Source organism: Durio zibethinus, chromosome 27 (genome assembly GCF_047325235.1).
Source record: "Durio zibethinus cultivar Kanyao isolate XHJ-2024 chromosome 27, ASM4732523v1, whole genome shotgun sequence".
Taxonomy (NCBI): Eukaryota; Viridiplantae; Streptophyta; class Magnoliopsida; order Malvales; family Malvaceae; genus Durio; species Durio zibethinus.
The window spans coordinates 16,357,121-16,379,489 of record NC_143188.1 but is presented as its reverse complement, the minus strand read 5'-3'; the positions used below and the strand labels follow the sequence as shown (position 1 = coordinate 16,379,489).

General features: G+C 30.0%; 1 protein-coding gene and 1 pseudogene across 2 annotated transcripts; both read left to right on the top strand.

Annotated features, from left to right (window-relative positions):
- Nucleotides 1–2,312: 2,312 nt before the first annotated feature.
- On the top strand, nucleotides 2,313–7,161 carry LOC111279543 (cuscuta receptor 1-like). The gene is made up of 6 exons (XM_089756383.1): nucleotides 2,313–2,448; nucleotides 2,847–3,002; nucleotides 3,305–3,379; nucleotides 4,108–4,230; nucleotides 4,294–4,467; nucleotides 4,627–7,161. The coding sequence occupies exons 1-6, from the start codon at nucleotides 2,313–2,315 to the stop codon at nucleotides 6,819–6,821; spliced, it is 2,859 nt and encodes a 952-aa protein (XP_089612509.1). The 3' UTR covers nucleotides 6,822–7,161.
- On the top strand, nucleotides 6,961–20,588 carry LOC111279544 (ENHANCER OF AG-4 protein 2-like; annotated as a pseudogene). The gene is made up of 12 exons (XR_016334667.1): nucleotides 6,961–7,064; nucleotides 10,557–10,749; nucleotides 11,360–11,436; nucleotides 14,236–16,067; nucleotides 16,183–16,702; nucleotides 16,906–17,014; nucleotides 17,348–17,459; nucleotides 17,553–17,740; nucleotides 18,209–18,868; nucleotides 18,953–19,443; nucleotides 20,091–20,186; nucleotides 20,299–20,588. The product of XR_016334667.1 is annotated as an ENHANCER OF AG-4 protein 2-like (transcript).
- The last annotated feature ends 1,781 nt before the right edge of the window (nucleotides 20,589–22,369 follow it).

The window sequence follows — 22,369 nt, the reverse complement described above, 5'->3', positions numbered from 1 at the left end:
GTCAAATTTTTTATATAATTATAAGTAAACACCTAAACAATCTTGAATCTATCATTGTCGAGATTTATATAATATTTTGCAAAAAACTATTTTTTTTTATGGAAGTTAGTGTATGATGCAATGTTCCAATCACACTAACAATCTTAAAAAACTAAAATCTCTTAGAAAATATTAACAGCTTTAAAATTTTTAATAATACTATCCCATTAACAACCTTGAAAAATTAAAAAAAATATATATATATATTTCTACTTTAGTCAAAATATCAAAATTACTAATTTAGATTTGATAATTATTGAATATTAAGGAACTTTGATAGAAGTTGATATATAATGTGATAGTTTGATCCCACTAACAATCTTAAAAAATTAAAAGCTCTTAATAATATTACGAGTTTTTAATAATTCAATTCCATTGACAATTTTGGAAAATTAAAAAAATATATCTATTTTTATCAAAATACCAAAATTGCTCACTTAAATTTCATAATTATGGAATATTAATTAAGAAAATTGGTAGAAGTTAGTATATAAAGTAGTAGTTCAATCACATTTACAATCTTGAAAAATTAAGAACTCTTAATAAATATTTAGTGCTTTTAATAATTTAATTCTATTAACAATCAACCTTAGAAAATTATAAAAAAAGAATTATTTATTCTTGTCAAAATACAAAAATTTATAACTTAAATTTTCACACACACACACACACACACACACATAGATACACACATAGATATCAAAACACTCTTGTCAAAAATGAAAACCTTGTAGCTGTGTCTTATTTATAGGATACATGTTTTCAATATAGTATATATATGCAAAAATTTTTCTTTAAAAGGCTTTATTTATTTGCTTGTCTAGTATTATGGCTAATGAAATTACACAAATACAAATAACTTTCACATAAAATATCCTTGTTTATTAAGATAGAATATTGTAAAATCATTTTTTAGTGTGAGGATTCTTAAGTTCTTAATTTCAATGTTTGGCTTGGTGAGGAAAATAGAAAAAAAAAAGGGATGGAATGATATATGAAGAAGACATAATGGAAAATGGAAAAAACAAAAACTGTTTTTACTCTTGATTTTTATTTTATTTTATTTTTGAGAAAAGAATTCAAACTCTTTTAAGCCAAATGATCAATTGCTATTCTTGATTTTTTGAAGTGTATGCTAGAAAAATGAGGTTATATGTTTATAAAAAAAAAAAGAAAATAAGTTTAAATGAATATAATTTTGGCTAAATACAAAAAATCACCAAAAGAAAGTTAAGAATTAAAAGTTAAGAATTAAGATGATGATCAATGATTCTCAAATAATAATGGATAAAATTAATAGGAGGGATTTTAGGAATACTTCTTTTATAAGTAAAAACCATACTTAATGGATGCATGAATTGTTTTTATTTTTCATAACGGTGCCATTGGAAAAAAAACTTATAGTACTACTTTTTCTTTTTTAACTTAAAACTTGTTAAATGTAAAACTCTCACCATTAAATTTAGTGAAAATACATAAATTTGTTTATTTATTTATTAAAAAAGAATATAATTTAAACATATTTTATTCTTTTAAGATAATTAAAAATATTTTCAAAATTTTTCATGGTTAATTGATTTAGATCATTTTAAAAATATATTTTTTCACATAGATTTGATAATTGTGAAGTGTTTTCTACAAAAGTTTTATTTTAATTTTTAATGAAAATAATCTGACAGTAAGAGAGGAGGATTACAATGTTTTATGTAATATTTGAATTTTAAAAATTTTTAATATGATATTTGAATTATAATTTTATTATCTAATATGGTACATTATTTGTTAATTGTATATTATTATTTAAACTTATAAGATTAAAAGTAATATGGTACAATGGCTTTCAAGACTCAATGATTTGGAAACTCTTGATTTAGAATACAACTTTTTGAAAAATAACATATTGTTTCATATCAATGGTCTTTTATCTTTAAGGACTTTAAGTTTGATGAGAAATTACTTGGAAGGAATCATTTATCTTTCTTTTACGTTCAAATCAATTATTGTTTCAGGAAAAGGTGTTGCGTGTCATTTGCTTTTATATGTAATATTAATTACTTATGGCATTGAATAGGATTGAATAATCTAACAAATTTGAAGAACTTGGATCTAAGCCACAATAAAATTAAAAGCTTCCGACCATCAAAACAAGGTATAACTATATATTTCAATTCACTCAACTAAGTTTTTAATTATGTGATCAATGTATAAAATTTTCCTTTAACAATGGCATATAATAGAAATATTCTTCTACAGGAAAGGAGATACAACTAAGTATGACCAATTTGGAGGTTCTTGATTTAAGTAATAATCTATTCAGGAACGACACTTTTGCATTCCTTTCTGGCCTTCCGAGTCTAAAGTCCCTGTATATGGGGTACAACCAATTGCAAGGCTCAATAGATATTCAAGGTAAAGGTATTACAGTTTTTTTTTTTTTTTAATTCTGTTTTAGAACCTTTTTTCTCATCAAATAGGTAAAATCTCATATCACATTTGGGGATTTTTCCTCTTCACTTAAAGGCTTAGATTTGTTTTGCCGTTTACTTCATTATAAAGTCATTAAAAATATTCAGTAAAAGATTATTTGAGTAACCAGGCTAACATAATGATTATTTGAATTGAACATGGACATAGAATTGAATAATTTGATGAATTTGAAGAAGTTGTATTTATACTCCAACAAAATTGAAAGCCTTCAATCCTTACAAGGTATGCATTTATATTTGCTCAATTAGTTAAGTTGTTATATATAATTAAATATTATGTAAATCTTTTTTTAGTGATGAAATTATGCAAACCTTATGTAGATAGTGGGAGACAGCTGAACTTGACCCATTTAGAAGAATTTGATTTGAGTGATAATCTCATTAATGACAACATATTTGCATCACTTAGCGGGCTTTCAAATTTGAAATCTTTGAATGTAAGCTCCAATCAGTTAAATGGATCAATAGATATGAAAGGTAAAATTATTTTTTTTGCAAAAATTTTGAATTTGTTAACAAAAATCTTAATTCATGTTTCAAGATGATATAACAAATAAGTTCATCTGTTTCTTTTCTTTAATGATGAAATTATGTAAATTATTTATAGATATTGGGAGACAGTTAAAATTGACCAATTTCTAAACGCTTGATTTAAGTCATAATCTAATTAATTATTACTTTTCAACCAAATTTTCAACTCTATTATAAATACTTTTAAAAAAATACATTTCATATATTTAGATGATTTAATGAAGTTTATTCATTACTTTTTTTTCCAGACTTAGGTGCTTTTACCAACTTAGAGGAACTGGATATGAGTTATAATGATTTGAATGAATTTGTGGGCTGTAAAGGTATGTATTTAAATAAATTTTTTATTTTTATTTATGAGGTTTATAATGATGTAGATGTTTTAATGACCAAAAAATTTAGCATATTAAAATTTAATGCTCAATTTTTTAAAGGAAGAAATTAATTATTTATTATATGCCTTTTACTACAATACTACAATTCTCTAATTATAATAAAGAATTACGTAATAGTCCACTACTTATAAGTGTGATCTTCATATAAAATTTTGTTGGACCTCATGCAATTTTAAATTATGATTACTTAATCGTACTACAATGATTGTAAGTGAAATGCTATCATTAAAATTAATGCCCAATTTTTTAAAGGAAGAAATTCATTATAATTTTATTACTAACTAGAAAATGATGGATACTTGCATTAGATAGTTGCTTTCTTTAAGAAGTGTTGCAGCTGAATATCAAATATTTGCCTTTTTGTTTGTATTACCTTGTTGTGTCTCAGAGTTGGACTTGTTTGCCTTTTGTCATTCTGTTTTAGATTATTACATATTCTTTTTACCGTTTTGTTTGATTTTCATCTTTTTGATTGTTTCGTATATTAAAATTTATATTAAAAATATTTAACGATTCAATATTCTTCTCTATTAAAAATTCATCTTGCATTAATCTTGAATATATAATCTTATCTACAAAAATGAAAATTTTCACTTATTTATTTTTTTCATTTACAGAGTATAAGAGTTTGAAAAAGTTAAAAGTTCTTTATCTAGATGCGGTTTTCACCAATGGAAGCATTCCACGACTACTAAAATTAGTATATGCATTCCCATCAGTTAAGACCTTCTATCTACAAGGGAATTACTTAAACAAGACTATGGCTACTCAAGATCAAGGTAAGTCATTAATTTATTCCAAAAGAACGTAAATTAGTAGTTGTTTGTTGATTAACATCTAATAATACCCCCTATGCTATGATTACTCAGAATTGCATGTGTGGAGCAATGTGGAGGAAATATTTCTAGACTTTTCTTATCTCAACAACAACATTTTGCAAAGCATTGGAGTATTCACTTCTCTTAAAACTTTGTCTTTAAGTAACTGTCGACTTATTGGTTCCTTGCCTATTCAAGGTAAATTAAAGACTATTATTCTCCAATATAACTCATGGAATACACCTCTTTCCAATAATCCTTTATTCTTTTTCTTTCATCTAATATCTTTTATATATATTCTGTTTTGGAAATCAAAATTTAATTAAAATTTCTTTCATGAATTTATAAAATTTTCAGGTTGGTGTGATCTAAGGAACCTTAAGAGTTTGGATATCAGTGGGAATGCACTTGAGGGGATACTTCCTTATTGTTTGGGTAACTTGACATCTCTTCTTGAGTTAGATATCTCCAACAATCAATTTACTGGAAATTTGACTCCTTTAGCAAATCTTTCATCACTTAGATTTGTCTTCCTTTTCAAAAATTGTTTGCAAATTTCAATGCCATTCTTGTCACTTGCAAACCTTCCAAATCTCAAGTGTCTTTGGGCTGATGAAAATAATATGGTAATGGAACCAAATTCCTTTCATACTTCAACTCCGAAGTTCCAACTAAATTTCATTAGCTTGTCAAAGTGTACAACAGATAAAGGACCTAGTCTACAACCTCCTAAGTTCCTTTATTACCAATATGACTTGAGATATGTTGATCTTTCCCATAACAATTTCAGTGGAACAGTCCCGTTTTGGTTGCTAGAAAACAACACAAAATTAGAAAATCTCATCTTGTTGGGTAATTCTTTCACTGGTTCTCTCTTGTTACCACATCTTTTTCATCCTAATGTGTCTTTAATTGACATATCTGAAAATAAATTACAAGGTCAAATTTCGACAAACATATGTTCAACTTTTCCAAATTTGGAATTGTTATTCTTATCTAAGAATGCCTTTGAAGGTAATATCCCTCCTTGTTTAAGTGGCATGAACACGTTATCAATTTTAGACTTATCGGGCAATCATTTGTCTGGAAGAGTACCAGAAGAGTTGATCAAGAGAAGCTCATTAGATATTCTTAGGCTATCGAAAAACAACCTAAGTGGAAAAATTGTTCCTATGATGTTCAACACAAGCAAGTTGTCAAATTTGTATTTGGATGGCAATAATTTTGCTGGAGAGATTCCTGATATCGATGTCTCTGCTATTGATTTTTCACATTCATCACTAGAGAATATTGATCTCAGTAATAACAGTTTTAATGGAAAGCTCCCAAGATGGATAGGGAATTTATCGCATTTGAAGGGATTGGCATTGTCCAACAACCATTTCGAAGGTTCTATTCCAATGGAATTGTGCGACTTGTATGAGCTTGAATTTTTGGAGCTTTCTCAAAACAATTTATCTGGCTCTATTCCATCTTGTTTCAATTCACCATATTTGACACATGTCCACGTGAAGAGAAATAAACTAAGTGGTCCATTGACACTTGCTTTTAATAGCTCTTCATTAGTGACATTAGATCTTAGAGGGAATGATTTGACTGGTAATATTTCAAAATGGGTTGGCACACTTTCTGCTTTAAGTGTCCTTCTTTTGAAAGATAATCATCTAGACGGTAGAATTCCAGTTCAATTATGCAAGTTGGATTTATTGAGCATCATAGATCTTTCTGGAAATATGTTTTCTGGTCCAATACCTTCTTGTTTGGGTAATTTAACTCTGGCAATGAATGTGGTGAAGTCTTTCGTAGATGTTTCTTGGTATACACCAAATTCAATATACAATTCATTTTATTTATATCATTATCCTAATAGCTACATGGAAGAATGGATAGAGTTTACAACAAAGAGTGTTTCCTATTCATACGGTGGTGACATTCTTGAGTACATGTCTGGGATTGATTTATCTTGTAACAGGTTAACTGGGCAAATCCCATTCGAACTGGGAAACTTGAGTGAAATCCGTTCGTTAAACTTATCACACAATAACTTGGTCGGAGTTATACCTTCATCATTTTCACAACTTAAGCAAATTGAGAGTTTGGACCTTTCTTACAACAACTTGAGTGGTAGAATCCCTATACAGTTGGTTGAGCTGAACTTTCTAGAGGTTTTCAGTGTGGCACACAACAACTTGTCAGGTAGTACTCCAAAACCAAAAGCTCAGTTTGGGACCTTTGATGAAAGCAGTTACGAGGGAAATCCTCTTCTTTGTGGGCCTCCACTGCAAAATAACTGCTCTAAAATTGAGTCACCACCAACAGTACCAACTACAACAGACAATGAAGGAGAAGGTAGTTTCATGGATACATATGTTTTTTGTGTGAGCTTTATGGTTTCATATGTAATTGTTTTATTGGGAATTTTTGTTGTTCTATACATAAATCCATATTGGCGACAAGCATGGTTTTCTTTCATCGAGAGTTGCATCACTACTTGTCGCCACTCAGTTGTGGGCAATTTTCTTGAGTTATACATCTTTAAAAGATGTGCTTAGGTGTCATGGGAGCTCTTATGATTTGCCTTTTGTTTGAATGTGGTGAAGATTTGGATGAAGTCGATTTTTGTTATCAAAAGAAGTTTGGGGATTTGATCTTTTAAATGAGGGATTTCTTTTAGCACACTATTCTTCTAAGATGGTTGTAGGACGAGTTGTGGATTTGGTTACTCATATTGTTGAGAAAGAGTCCTTTGATGATTTTGCACTTTCAACAGAGCTTTTTGTCTCTGTCGGAACTCTGTTTTTGGTATTCGTTTTGTTTTGAAGGAACTTGTTGATTTTATGTTTGTATACAAATATTCAATTCTCTATTCTCCATATTCTCCAATTTATTGCTAATATCTTTTCCAAGCTATTATTCAAGTAGTATTAGTAAGAATTTGAATTTTAAATGAAATACATCACAATAAGTCAATAATTAAGAATATATCAGAATCTTTAAAAGAGTTTCCATCATATTGCAATAATATGAAATAGTTAAGAATGTGCTTTTTCTTTTATTTATCAATTTCTTATTTCTTGCCCTTTTATAGAGGTTTTATTTTTATTTAAAATTACTTAATATTTGTTGTCATTTGGAAATCAATATTAGTTTATAAAATGAGCCAAATAAGCATTGATCGTTGAAAATATCATTTTGATCGCAAAATGCAATTATTTTCTTTTATAGGATTACAAATTATTCCAAAATTAAAAAAAAAATGTATATATCTCATACACATGCAAATCTCATCAAATAAATAAATTAAATGCATAATCTTCCAAAGCAACAATAAACATAAGGTGTTAGCCAATGAGACCATGGCTTAGTATAGTTTGTTAATTAATTATTTTTTGATTGTACCTTGATGACGATGTAATAATTGATTATTCAATTCATTATATGAATGTAATACTTGATTGTTATTATTATAAAAAATAAAAAGAAAAAAAACTAAAATTTCTAAATTCATGCTTTGCATGGTTAATTTTATTTATAGTACTACTTTTTCATTTTTAACTTAAAATTTGTTAAATATAAAACTTTTCCATTAAATTTAGTGTAAATACATAATTTTTTTTATTTATTGACAAAGAATATAATTTAAACCTACTTTACTTTATTCTTTTAAGATAATTAAAAATATTTTCAAATTTTAACTTCGATTTATTTTTAGATAATTTTAAAAATATATTCTTTCATATTGATTTGATAATTTTGAAGTGATTTTTTGCAAAAGTCTTATTTTAATTTTCAATGAAAATAATTTAGTAGTTGAAGAGGAAGATTAAAATGTTGTATGTGATTTGAATTTAAAAAATTTTTAATATAATAGTTGAATTATAATTTTATTAATTAATATGAAGTACTATTTATCAATCACGTGTCATTATTTAAAACTTACAAGATTAAAAGTAGATATCAAATAAATTAATAAATTTTTAATTTAAATTATTAAAATTTTAAAAATTTCAAATACTTAGTTTTTAATATTTAACTTAAAAATCTATTTATAGATTGAAAATAAACCCCTAAAAATTATCAAACTACCCCTCTTTTGATTTAATAAGAATTCGACACATGACTAAATTAACTATTTTACCCTCATACTATAATTATAAAAATTACTATAATACCCCATATCATAATTACAAAAATATTTTTCTCTTAAATTGATTATTATGTCTTCATACCATAATTAAGAAAATAACTATTCTCTTATAATTATTTACTATAATACCTTTGTACCATAATTACAAAAATACTCATTTTATTATTAAATTACAAAACTCTTATTATTGATCCAAATTACTATAATACCATCCTAACATAATTATAGAAAACCTTTTTCATAATTGATCAAATCTACTATAATACTTTTCCTACCATAATTACGAAAATGATTTTATGAATACTTAATAGGAAGTTGACATGTGATACTTTTGTTTCAAAATTAATAACGTATGTTAAAACAATCCTTTGATAGTTACTATAATAGCCTTTTGTTTATTTGATATCGATGTGTGTTCAAATTTATTATAATACTTTTTATCATAATTACAAAATACTTATTTTTTAATAATTAATTAAAATTATTATAATATCCTCTTACAATAATTACAAAATATCCCTCAAAGTATAATTGACTAAATTACAAAAATATCTTTCCTACAAAAATTATAAAAATACCCTTACCATAATTGGTAAAAATTTACTATAATGCATCTCATATGAAAATGCTTTTATGAGTACTTCATAAAAAGTTGACATGTGATACTTTGTTTCAAAATTAATAACATATATTAAAACAATTCTTTGATAATTACTATAATAACTCTTTGTTTGTTTGATATGATATCGATATGTGTTCAAATTTACTACAATATTTTTTTACCATAATTACAAAATACTTATCTTCTTATAATTAATTAAAATTATTATAATACCCTCTTCAATAATTACAAAATACCCCATAATTGACTAAAATTACAGAAAAATCTATCCTATAAAAATTACAAAAATACCTCTACCATATTACTATAATGCATCTTATATTGAAATGCTTTTATGAGTACTTCATAAGAAGTTAACATGTAACATTTTGTTTCAAAATTACTATAATACTTTTATTAAATTATATATTAATTTTTAACATAATATAAAATTAACCACATATTAAATTATTAAAATATCATTACAATTGGTTTATGAAAATTTGACATGTGATATTTTATTTAAAAATTACTATAATACCACTATTAAATTACATATGAAATTTTAACATCATATAAAATTAACTACATACTAAATTATCAAAATACCATTGTCGTTACTTCATAAAAATTTGACATGTGAAATTTTGTTTGAAATTCACTATAATAGTCTAATTAAATTACTTATTAAATGTTAAATAATATATACTGAAATAATTCCCATTGAAATTACTATAACACCTTTTCATATATTTGATATGATTTTAACATGTATCCAATTTTACTATAATGCCTTCCAGTTATAATTAGGAAAATATGACTCTTTTCATAATTAGCCAAAAGTATTATATACCTTCCTACCATAATTATAGATATATCTTTCCTACTATAATTAACCAAAATTAATAAAATTAAAAAAAAAAAACTATATTTGATCAAAATTATTATAGTACCCCTCATACCATACTCATGAAAATATCTTTTTTCAAAATTACTATAATACTTCTTATATCATAATTACGTAAATATCTTTATGAGTGCTTTATAAGAAGTTGATATATGACATTTTGTTTTAAAATTATTCTAATATCCATATTAAATTATGTATTAAATTTATTATATTATAAAATTAACTACATTAAATTATTAAAATACTCTTATCATTACTTTATAAAATTTAATATGTATCATTTTATTAAAAATAATTAAAATTAAATTATCAAATAAACTAAATAATTATAATTTTATTAAAATGAAAAAATTAAATAATTTTATATTTAAAAATAAAAAATATTTAATCCTCAATATAGTGGCGATCGCACGCTAGTCCAACATCAAAAACTCCCACAACACCAAAATACAAAACTTCTCCCCTCCGCCTCCAACCTTTCTAACGGCTCAGTCACGCGCGCCAAACAAAAGCATCCCTGAACCAAAATTTTACCCCCCAAAAAATAAATCTCTTCTCTCTCACTCGTCTCCTCAACCGTCTCGATATTCTCATTTTTTTCTTCTCCACTATGAAAAATAAAAAAAAAGGCCTTTCTTCACTTATTTTTCTAATATCTCTCTCTGTCTCTCCCAATGTCTTAGCCGCCTTCCATTGCCGAAACCCCAAAGGGCAATAGCTGGGACTCGTAAAAGGCGAGGAAACAAAGCAAAAGTTAAGAATTTAAGTTTAGGAGATCTTGTTCTTGCCAAAGTCAAGGGTTTCCCTGCTTGGCCTGCCAAGGTCTCTTCCCTTTTATTTGATTATTATTGCTACTTTTTTTATCCTGAATTATGGGTATTTTATATTTTGATGATTATATTTTTAATTTCTTATATGTTTATTTGAACTTATGAATTTGAATAAATCCATGATGAGTTTGGGATTTTTTTTTTTTTAACTTTTGCATGATGTAGGTAAGTTTATTTTATGCTTACATTGTCTTGCTTTGTATTTTATTTGTTGGTTTTGTACTCAATTCGTTTCCTTTAGTAAATTTTGTTTTATTTTGTGAAAGGCCTATTTTTGGAGTTAAAAGTTTTGCCATGCGTATGTTAGCTGATTGTGTTTTTAGTGTTTCAGGTTTGGTACTTTGCCTGTTTATCAATTGGGTTACTTAATGCAACTATGCAAGTTCTTTATTTTGGGTCTGAAAAAAAAGGGACAAATATGTGTATTTTTTTATTGCATGCTAGATTGATTTGATCCTAGAAAGTGTCGTCAGAAATTTAGCGAGAGATTTTCAATTTATTTTTTTGTTTTTATTATTTTGTTACTTAGAACTCAGTTGGTTTTTTGCGATTTTGGTTTACGGTTGGTTTTTGAGGTAGATTCTATGGGTTATGAATTTCAGATTAGCCAGCCTGAAGATTGGGAGCGAGAACCTGACTCTAGGAAATATTTTGTCCAATTCTTTGGAACATGAGAAATGTAAGCATACTTATGTTCAATTTGTACATGTTTAGTGAATAAGGGAGATGGCAACGTGATGAATAAAGATATGTGATATGTCTGTTTTATGGTTTGCATCTGTTTTCTGGTAGGAGGGAAACCACATTTTACCATAAGATGGAACATGAGATAAATACATGAAAGGTGTTACGGGATAATTTCCGTGAAAAAAATATTAATTTTGTTGTATTCCAAGTAACTTGTTACCTATGCCGATCCTAGCAGACAAACCTTGATGTACTCTTTTTAATTTCCTGTCAATGTTGTTCACATAGGGTGCTTGCCGACTAGAGAATAAATTGAAACTGACTTGATTTATTCTATCTCTGTGCTGTTTGTATACATTGTTGCTTTTCTTTCCATCCGGCTCCCATGATCAAGAAATTGTAGAATGCACATTGTGATTACAATAGGGGAAAAATTGTAATCGGGAGGGCTCTATGCTGAGTCCTTTATGTGTTAAAGTACTGAACTCTAGGCAGCTCTGTCATTTAGCTTTAGATTGCATAATATAAACTCATGGAGCTCACCATTCTAATATTCAGGGAGTACTATTTGGCAGATGTGATAGCCATGCAGATTATCTGGGAAATTTACGTCTTATAGTTTTTTAATATGATAATTTGAGAAATAGTGAGATGTCCTTTAGCTAACCAAGCTTTTCAATCTACGATGCAGAAAACCAAATAATGATACAATGACAAATGGTGCAATATTTTTCTACTTCTACATGTTCTTGATATAGCATGTGCATCTCACGTTGCCTTAATTAATCTTTTTTAATGTAATTTTAATATTTGAGTTATTATTTCTTTTGGTCTTTCCTCCATTTTGTGGTGGTTTTTAGCTAAGCAGCTGATGTTAGTTGATGAGGCTGTCTTGGACTTGTGTTGTGCTCAGGAACATTGGTATAGCATACTTGGGTTAGTTAGGATTGGAGGTTCAAGTTTATTCCTAATCTCCAGTCTGTTACCAAAGGAGTTAGATGCTATGTAGATGTTGAATTTGATAATTGTTAAAATCTATTTAGTGGTTTCATTCTCAGACCATTTTGTTACCTTTTCTCATAATTTAAGTATTTTTTTTTTGTTGATGTGAGCTTATATGGGCAATTATGTGTGCTTTACTCATGATTGGTTTGGCTTCTGAAATATCTATCTTCTCTACTTTAGAAAACTGAAGTAGGTGAAACATGGATTGGGAAATTAGATTTTATCCTTTATAGCCAATGGAATGAGTTTGTGACAGCTAACGGTTAAGCTCCAAATTGAAATTTCTGCTTGCAGAAGGTGACAGGTCTATATAAGAAAAATTATTTAACAGATCAAAACACCTATTTTAAATAATTTTATTTGTTATTATTATTTTCTTAAATACTCTATTTCAACAATGCTTGGGCTCTTAATGTATGTGTATTTGTGGCTTGTAGTGAATGTTGAAGTCATATTCAAGAAAGCAATGTGTTTAGCTTAATTAGTAGGCATGATCATTTCTTTATCACTAAATTGTAACTTGCTGAACTTGAAAGTTGGTGTAGCTTTTTGGGTGTTTGAATTGAATGGCATTGCAATTTTCCATTTTTTTTATTGTTGGTGTTAAACGGATTTGTGATTTAGTTATTTTTTTATGCTATGTTATTCTCACATATATATTGACATGGAATTTTAGAATTATTTTTTAAATTTATTGTTGATAATGACCATTCTTGATGGAAGACTTATTCATAATATGTGGCTGTAACATATTTAGGGCACAATAATGGATCTTTATTTTGTACAATGGAACTTTTATGTTTGTATAATGGATCTTCTTGAATGTTGATTGGACAGTTTCTGTAGCTACAAGTATCTTGAAAAGAAATAAAGTTCAAACCAATCTTGTATATAGTTGGAAATATAAGGTTTTCAGTTTTACTATCACGTCAAGGTTTGCTTGAATAAATTACTTAAGTTGTGTCTGATTAGCCTCCCAAATTCTAACCATGAATTGGAGGAGCATTTCTGGTTCTGTTCATACTCTCTATGTTATAGTTGAGCAGTTTGAGATTTTAGGTGAAGTTTGTTGGGCATCAACATGTGGTGGTTTAGATATGGTATGCTGGGAAGCCTTTGAGTAATGGCATTTTAAATGCCCTGAAAATAAGTACAGCTGGAGTTTTCCTTAGAACATTTGCATAAGTGGTTTATTTATGTGGAACCATTGAAGTGGTTTTGGGAATATTTTGTTTTTTGGAAACTTTCATAAGCTCAGGGCTTCATTTGGGATTTTTCCTTTCTAAAGTCTTGGACATTTTTTTCCATCCATATTTGCATATTTTTAATCATGCTTAAGCTGTGAGGCTTAATCCTTAAACCTTGGATGGAAAACTTTATTCCCTTTTGGATCATAATTTTTAGATGATGATGCTTCTGCTACTGAATTATGTAGAAGACATTTTAATTTGTTGAATTCTTGTCTTTTGTTTATTTTTTAATACTTGGTGATGTATTTTCTCATATTCCTTTAGGGCATCATGTTCATGCACATGTGAGCAAGTTGATAAATTTAAATATCTGCATCTTTTTTTTCCTTAAAGATAGTGTTTATGTAATTGGATTTTCATATTTCATTATTGAAGTTTTTGACTCTGCATTTTTAGTGTAAAAAGGAGCAATGCTTTTCATCCCAGCCAAGAGATGCATGCATGCATCATTATTTTCTCTTACACTACTCTTTGAACTTTAGTTCACTTGTGTTCTAGTTGCTTATTTTTCTCCCTACGTTTTTCTTCTTTTACAGAGCTTTTGTTGCACCTGGCGATATTCAAGCATTTACTATTGAGACAAAGAGTAAATTTTCGGCTAAGTGTCAAGGTGTTAAAACTAAGTACTTTGTCCAAGCTGTGAAGGAAATCTGTGTGGCATTTGATGAATTACATAACGAGAAGTCCAGTGGTTTGAGAGATGGAACTGATAGATCGACACCTGGCTGTGAGGCTTCATCTGTTGATGGGGTTGAGGATGATGATGCGGAGGCTGACTTAATGAATGGAACAGGTGCACTAGCTCTTGGCACAGAAACCACTAGTGACAGAAACGGTTATCTTGCTTCTAATTTTGGCTGTTCATGTGGAGGTGAGAATAATAATGACGATGTAAAGTCATCAATTTCAGATCATGTGAATGATGGCTTATCTCTGGTTATGTGTTCTGGAGGGAAACAAAAAATATCAAATGGTGAACAACCTAAAAAGGAGGTGTTATCTTCATCTTTAGATGAGCCTTCTCATATAAAGGAGGAATTCTCTGATGATAAAATTGCTACTGTCAATTGTACTAAGAAAACATTGAGGGATGCTCAGAAGTCAAAGAAGATGGGTCCTGGGCCAAAGAAAAGAACTGAGGAAGGACACAAAAGCAGCAGCTCAGCCACAACATTATTGAGGGATGATAAATCTGGTGGTTGTCTTGATCGGCCTGACTCTGAGGAGCAATTGAAAGATAGAGTAAAAGGCAAAGTCTCGGGCAGTGCTGTAAGAAAATTCTCACCAGATGCTCTCAACTCAGATTCTAATTACACTGGTAGTAAAAATGCAAAGGAATTGCTGAAAACCAAAAGCAACTTCAATGCTGAGGATGATGTATGGGATGCTGTGGCCAATTCCAAAGGTGAGACTACTGGCAAGAAAAAAAGGGGAGAACCTGGACTTGAAAAGCCAAAATTGGGAACAGATGAAATTTTACATCCTGCCAAAAATTCAAAGTTTGTAGATATGAAAAATGATGCTTCGCAGGGATCTCTTGCCAAAAACATGAAAGATTCTCCAAGTTCTAATAATGTCAATAACAAGGCAGTTAAACAATTAGAGTTGAAAAAATCCACATTGCATATTTTAGCATTGAGAGTCCCAACAGCCATTACGTTTCTGGTGATGAAGCTATGCTGCCCTTATCAAATCGCCATTGGCGGGCTCAGGAGGCAATTTCTGGTTCTGCCTCTCTTATTTCCAATGATAAAATTTAAAAAAATCTTGTTGAGACACTTACAAGTTCTAGTAATGTGAAAATTCCAGCTACCCAGTTGTCCAAGAGGCAGAGAGCTGTTTGCCTTTTTGATGAAGATGAAGAAGAAGATCCCAAAACTCCAGTTCATGGAGGATCTGCCAGGAATGTCAAGGTAACTTCTGTTGTTTCAAAGAGCATTTATGTAAGTCATGCAAGTGCTATCAATGCTCAACATAGTGTTGGAGATTCCACCCAATATGAGAATAGTGATCCTAAGGAGGCTTCTTTACGATTAGCAAATGATTTTGTGTCACCTCTTCAACCATGAACTGTTGAAAGGAGGCCTTCAACGAAGTCTCCTTATCTGGTTTCTGCCACCAAAGAAGTTGTTGAACAACACAGAACTCCTAAAGCTACTGTTAAGGTTTCCGGTCATGGAACTCAGAAAAAGGCTCCATCAGGCTCTGTTAAGGGATTGGATGTTGTTTCTGATGGTCCAAAGTCTTCTCAAAATCAGGTTTTGAGTCAAAGATATAGCCCAGCTTCTTCTGTAGGAAGACTGAAATCTACTCCAAAAGTAATTTCACGTATTAATGACACTGCTTTTGTTACCGAAACTTCAATGGAGTATGGCTCTGCATTATCTGTGTTGTTGTTATTATTTATTATATCTAATTAACCATTTTTAGAGCTATTATATTAATCTTCATTTCATATTGTAGACCAATCTCTTCCTGTACAGATTGGATGTCTTTAGAGAAGATAGAAGTGGTTCGTTGATTGATTTGAAGACTCTGGATTTTGCTATGTCTATGAAACATCTTATTGCCGCTGCCCAGGCAAAAAGGAGACAAGCTCACTCTCAACGATATTCTCTTGGAAATCCTTGTTCTGTTTTTGTGTCAGTGTCTAATATTCAGGGGGCAAGTCCCAGTCCTGCAGTTCAGCCTTTTGTATCTGCAATCAACAATGCAATGCAGCCTGATGTGCAGGGATTTGCTTATCAAACAAACCTAGATTCTCCCTCAACTCTTGGTCCCCACTCAGGATCCCAAAATCAACAGGATACTGAAGAGATCGAAGAGAGAAGATCTAGTTCAGGACACATGGCACCTGGAGGCTCTCTCAGTGGTGGTACTGAGGCAGCTGTTGCATGGGATGCTTTTGAAGGAATGATAGAGACTTTATCAAGGACTGAAGAAAGTATTGGACAAGCAACTCGCCTTGCTATTGATTGTGCCAAGTATGGCATTGCAAATGAAGTAAGTTAAATAATATGCATATTTATGTTTGGTGTTGGTTCAACAATGTCAAGATGAGCTTGTTTAACCCCAGATTTATATATTATGATTTTTTATTGTGTTTTAAACAAAATGGTAATTATTGCATATGATGTTCATGATGGCAAAATTCTATTGAAGACTACTTTTTGGAGGGAGTCTTAGAATACATTATTTGTATGCAGGTTGTTGAACTTCTCATCCGGAAGTTGGAAAGCGAGCCCAGTTTTCATCGTAAAGTTGACCTGTTCTTTCTTGTTGATTCAATCACCCAATGTTCACATAATCAGAAAGGTTGGTTGTGCTGTCTTGATGAATGTGTTCAATTACTCTCTAATACTGAATTTATTTGGTGCAGGCATTAAGAAAAAATGTTTAGTTTTATTTAGAAAAGGGTGTAGTTTATCATTTTTCTTGCTGGTTTAGCATTATTTTCTTAATATTTGTTATGACAAAGAGTATTCTTACTAGATGAATTCTCCTTTAGACTTTGGAATGAGTGCATGTTTATTTTTACAAGAACACTCTTTGAATTGCTCTTTAACTTGTGCACACATGCTGAAATAGTCATATGTGATCTATTGTTGCAGCAATTCATGTAAATGATTGTGGTTAATGTTTATTTAGGCATTGCTGGTGCTTCATATATCCCTACAGTTCAAACAGCATTGCCTGTCTCCTTGGTGCAGCTGCTCCACCTGGAGCAAGTGCTCGTGAAAATTGTTGCCAATGCCTCAAGGTATATTATTTTTTTTCAATTGTAAGAGATTATTTGTCTTTTGTTTCCTTTCCCCCACTCTCTTAAGGATAAAGGGATCTTTGTCTATACCAGGTTTTATGGTTGTGGCTTGAGAGGAAGATTTTACCCGAATCTATTCTGCAGTGTTATATGGACGACATTGGAGTTTCAAATGATGATACAATTTCTGGATTTTCCCTATGGCGCCCGTCACAAGCTGAACGTGCTATAGATGATCCTATTAGGGAAATGGAAGGCATGCTTGTTGACGAGTATGGCAGGTCTGAAAACACTTTCAACCATTTACACCAAATTATTATAATGATAACAAATATAATATCTACTATATTACCATTGAAGTTTGGTTTTTGTTTTGGTTTGGTTTCAGATATATTTGAAACCAAACAAAGACCAAATTTACTTGTCAGTTTGATTTGCAGGCCAAACTAAAACTTTTTGCTTTTCCAACCAAACCAACCAACCCATATTGGTCACTTTAATCTGATATTCAGCTGAAACCAAATTAGGAACACACCATTTCGCTGATATGCCACTGTTGTTTGATCTGATTTGAATATAGAGCTACTATGTTTTTAGTTATCTTGCATAATATTTTTTTTAAATTACTAAATTTGAAGTTAGTTCAGTGTTTCTTGTAGCATTTGTGTCCCATCCTCTAGTTTCTAGTGTTTGTCACTTGAAAGGGATATGAACTTTCTGACATCAATTTTGTTGGTTCTTATAAGCAGTAATGCTACATTTCAGCTTCCTCGCCTTTTGTCTTCTAATGCATTTGAAGATGAAGAGGAAGAAGATCTTTCAAACAGTCCTTGCAGAGATTCTGCTGATGCATCACCATTAGAACCAGCTCATGCTTTAGGAGAGTTAGAAACATGTACAGTTACTCCAAGTGATAGGTGTCATTGCATCTAAGAAGATGTGGATGGTGAGCTCGAAATGAAGATGTTTCTGGACACCAGAAGGATGATCGACCATCATTGACAAATGATAGTCTTGAAATGGACTTGCAGCAGCAGGGCACTGATAGTATTGTGGAACCAGCTTCAAATACCTCCAATGAATTCCCTCCTCTACCAGAGGGTTCCCTGCGATTGCCCCCTGATTCTCCTCCATCCCCACCACCTTTTCCACCTTCATCACCCCCACCCCCACCTCCATCATCTTCATCTCCACCTCCACCTCCACTTCCACCTCCTCCTCTACCAACACAACCACCTCCTCCCCCTGCACCACTTTCCTACCCTTCAGTCTTTATACCTCAACCACCAGTGCCAACTCAACCTTCACTGCTATCTCAATCCATGCTACCGCCCTAGTCATCAGTACAGTGTTGACCACAGTTGGCATATCAACCACCTGTACCTCATGAACTCTGGCGCACACCAAATGTGAGATTCCTAATATGCCTTCTTTGCTTGTTATGGAGTATGTTGATACTTTTTTATTTATATAACCTATGCCTTTGTAAGCAGGGTAATCAAATAGTTCAAATGGCTGGAAATACTCCTCTTGGGGGCCATATTGATGCTGGTGTGAAAAGCGAATTGTTTCCACAGGAATCACCTTGCTTTCCAACAGGAGTCTGCAATTCTTGAGAGCCTTCTGGATATAATTCTTCAAGGCAACTGGAATATGGACATAATGAAATGTACTTAAATGACCAATCCTCTCAACCAAGTCAACAGTTTCAACCTGGTAATGCAGCCTTTGTGCAAATACCTTTACCCCCTAGTCTGCCACAAACCTCATCTAGCCATTTCTCATTCACAAAGCCTGCTATGCCTCCACATTATCAGCATTCATGTCCTCAATACTCTCTGCTTGCAACATGATGGCCGAAGGCCATTTGTTGCTGATGAACAGTGGAGCATGCCTGCAGGAGAATATGACACTGATAATCAGTGTGATGGGTGGATAGCAGGAAGAAATCCATCAGCTGCTGGTCCTTTGTTTGTCCAGGAAGGTATGCATTATCTTGTCCTTAAAACAAAATTTTGGCTTGAGTGTTTGACTCATTGTAAATTTAAATGAAATTTGTAATCCTAATCCTTATGAAGTTTCCATGATTATCAGATGGATGTTTAGGGGCATTAATTTGTGTTTTTGATCTGATCATATTGTTATTTCCTGCAAATTAAACATATGCCCATTTATGATGGTGGCAATCAAACCTTCACTCATTTCAAGTGTTTCATGTTGTTGTGATGGATCCTCTACCAAACTAAAAGAGAAAAATCCAAAAAATATAGAACATGCGGACCATATAAATATGAAAAGCATGCCTTGTGCAGTATCTGAAAATTTTCATTGCTATTTGTAGGAAACTCTTTTAGTATCCCCTTATTATCTTGCTTTGAACTGATGTCATGGCTAATTTCTTACTTTTTTTTATGGGTCTTTGCTGGTATGGAATCTCTTTTAAGAACTCACAGATTTAAGTCCATGAATAAGTATGTGAAATGTTCTGTTGTTTGTACTTCTTCATGCATATTTTATGTGCGTAGCCTCCTCTTTCTTGTGTATATCCTTAAAGTGTTGATAAGATGAATCTATGGGCCCTCTATAGATAGTCTCTACCTTTTGATGACACTTATGTTAATTCTTTGGCAGGTTACTTTAGAACACCTGTTGAAAGACCACCCTCAAATGAGATGGGTTTTCTGATTGCTTCTGCCAATCATTTACATGCTGGAGCTCCAAATTTGGGTACTGCAATTTTTAATTGCTGTCTTGGTTTGCTTTTAATTTTCTTCTTTTGCTAGTTAAATAATCAAGCACCAATTAAACTAGAGAATGACTTCATGATTGTATCTTGCAGGTCATGGTATTTCACAAATGTTGCCATGTCAACCAGACATGTGTGCTATCAATTGTTGGAGGCCAGCTTGAGAATGAAGAAATAGTCTCATTAGGTACTTAGTATATTTTCATACTTATTTGTTAATGAATCTCAGCCTGAATATTTCATCTTTTTTTATTATTATGAATAGAAAGCTTTGTCCTTGTTATTAAGTGAAAGTGAAATTTTTTGTTTTGGAATTTGTTCATCTTTTTGTTGATTTTGTTGGTAAACTACCATTTAGTATAATCTGAAGTTGAAAATTTGTGCTCCTGTTGTTGCAAGAATAGACAGTATTGTTATTGTCTTTGTTTGGTCACATGTAATCTTCTTGCTTAAGTTTACAAATTTTTCTTTCATTGTCATTTTCAGCTACAAAAATAGCGGAAATTTATTCTCCAGTGTAGAAAAAAGATGCTAATAAACTTTTATTTTATTGAACTTTTCATATGATTCTTTAACCAAATAATAATAAGATTAAATAAAAGGGAAAGAAATAAAAATGAAATTTTAAGTATAAATAATCTCACTTAAACCCTGCTTAAAAGTTAAGAAATTTGGGTGATCTCTTTATATTTAAGGACTTGATTTCAAATTTGCATTTCATCATTTAGCATGACGTTCATTTGCATAAGTTTATTTTGAGATTATTGTTTGTATTTAATTCACATGCTCATGTCTTTTAATTGTTATTATTGTTTCTCGGTTAATTATAACATCATTCTTTTTGCATAAAAATTTTTTTCATGGAAATTGCTATTTAAAAAATGGATTTTGAAATGAAACAGTATAATATTTCAAGGAAAATAATTTTTGATACCTTACTTAAATATCGGAGAGTCACTAATAGTTATCATCTACAAAGAATGTTATTTTCATTTTTAAGGAATATAGTAATGAATTTTAAGCATAAAAAATTATCTTTAAATTCTACCTAGATGTTAGAAAATTTTTAGCTAATTTTTTAACCTAAAAACTTGCACAATATTTTTAAATAAAAATTTTTAATAAAATTAACTTTCTTTTTCATAAAAGTTAATGGAAATATTATTAAATTTCAAATTGAAACATTTTTTGCCCAATATCAAAGATAACGTATCTTTAATTAGTATTTTTTTTAAAATAGGTGCTTTAGGGATGCTAATTTTACTTCATACGCAATCGTCCTCTCGAATTTAACTCTATTTTCAAAAATCAAAATTATCTATTTAATAAATCACAAATTTTTTTTTTTTGTTTTATTAAAAAAAACTTAAGTGATCAATCATACTTAACAAAAAAAATATTGATAGTGACTTTTTTTTCAATTTTTACAAATTTTTATGCCGTATGATCGAGGTCACGGAGCCACACGTTACGATTTTTAGTACTATAGATACAATCATGGTCACACATGAAAACATAAAGTTTTTTATTGGTATTCTCGAAGCAAAATCTTTCAAATTTTTTTAAATATATATAAAATTGATAATAGATTTATTTATTTTGTTTATTTTTTTGTTTATTTTTTTATGATAGGATGCTAGCATATAAACGTTGTTTTCTTAACCTTTTTTTTTTTTTTTTTGAGCTTCTTATAATAGTAGTTCTCAAACTTCCCTTGAAACTCAGGGCCGATGCACTTATTCAAGCACAATTTTTACAGAAACTTTCAAAAATTAAAAAAAATAAAAGAATTTGTAGTAAAATTTTTACTTTGACATTATTTTATGGATGAAATTAATAAATTCGTCATAAATTTTTTATATAATTATAAGTAAACACCTAAAAAATCTTGAATCTATCATTGTCGAGATTTATATAATATTTTGCAAAAAACTATTTTTTTTATGGAAGTTAGTGTATGATGCAATGTTCCAATCACACTAACAATCTTAAAAAATTAAAATCTCTTAGAAAATATTAACAGCTTTAAAATTTTTAATAATACTATCCCATTAACAACTTTGAAAAATTACAAAAAAAATATATTTCTACTTTAGTCAAAATATCAAAATTACTAATTTAGATTTGATAATTATTGAATATTAAGGAACTTTGATAGAAGTTG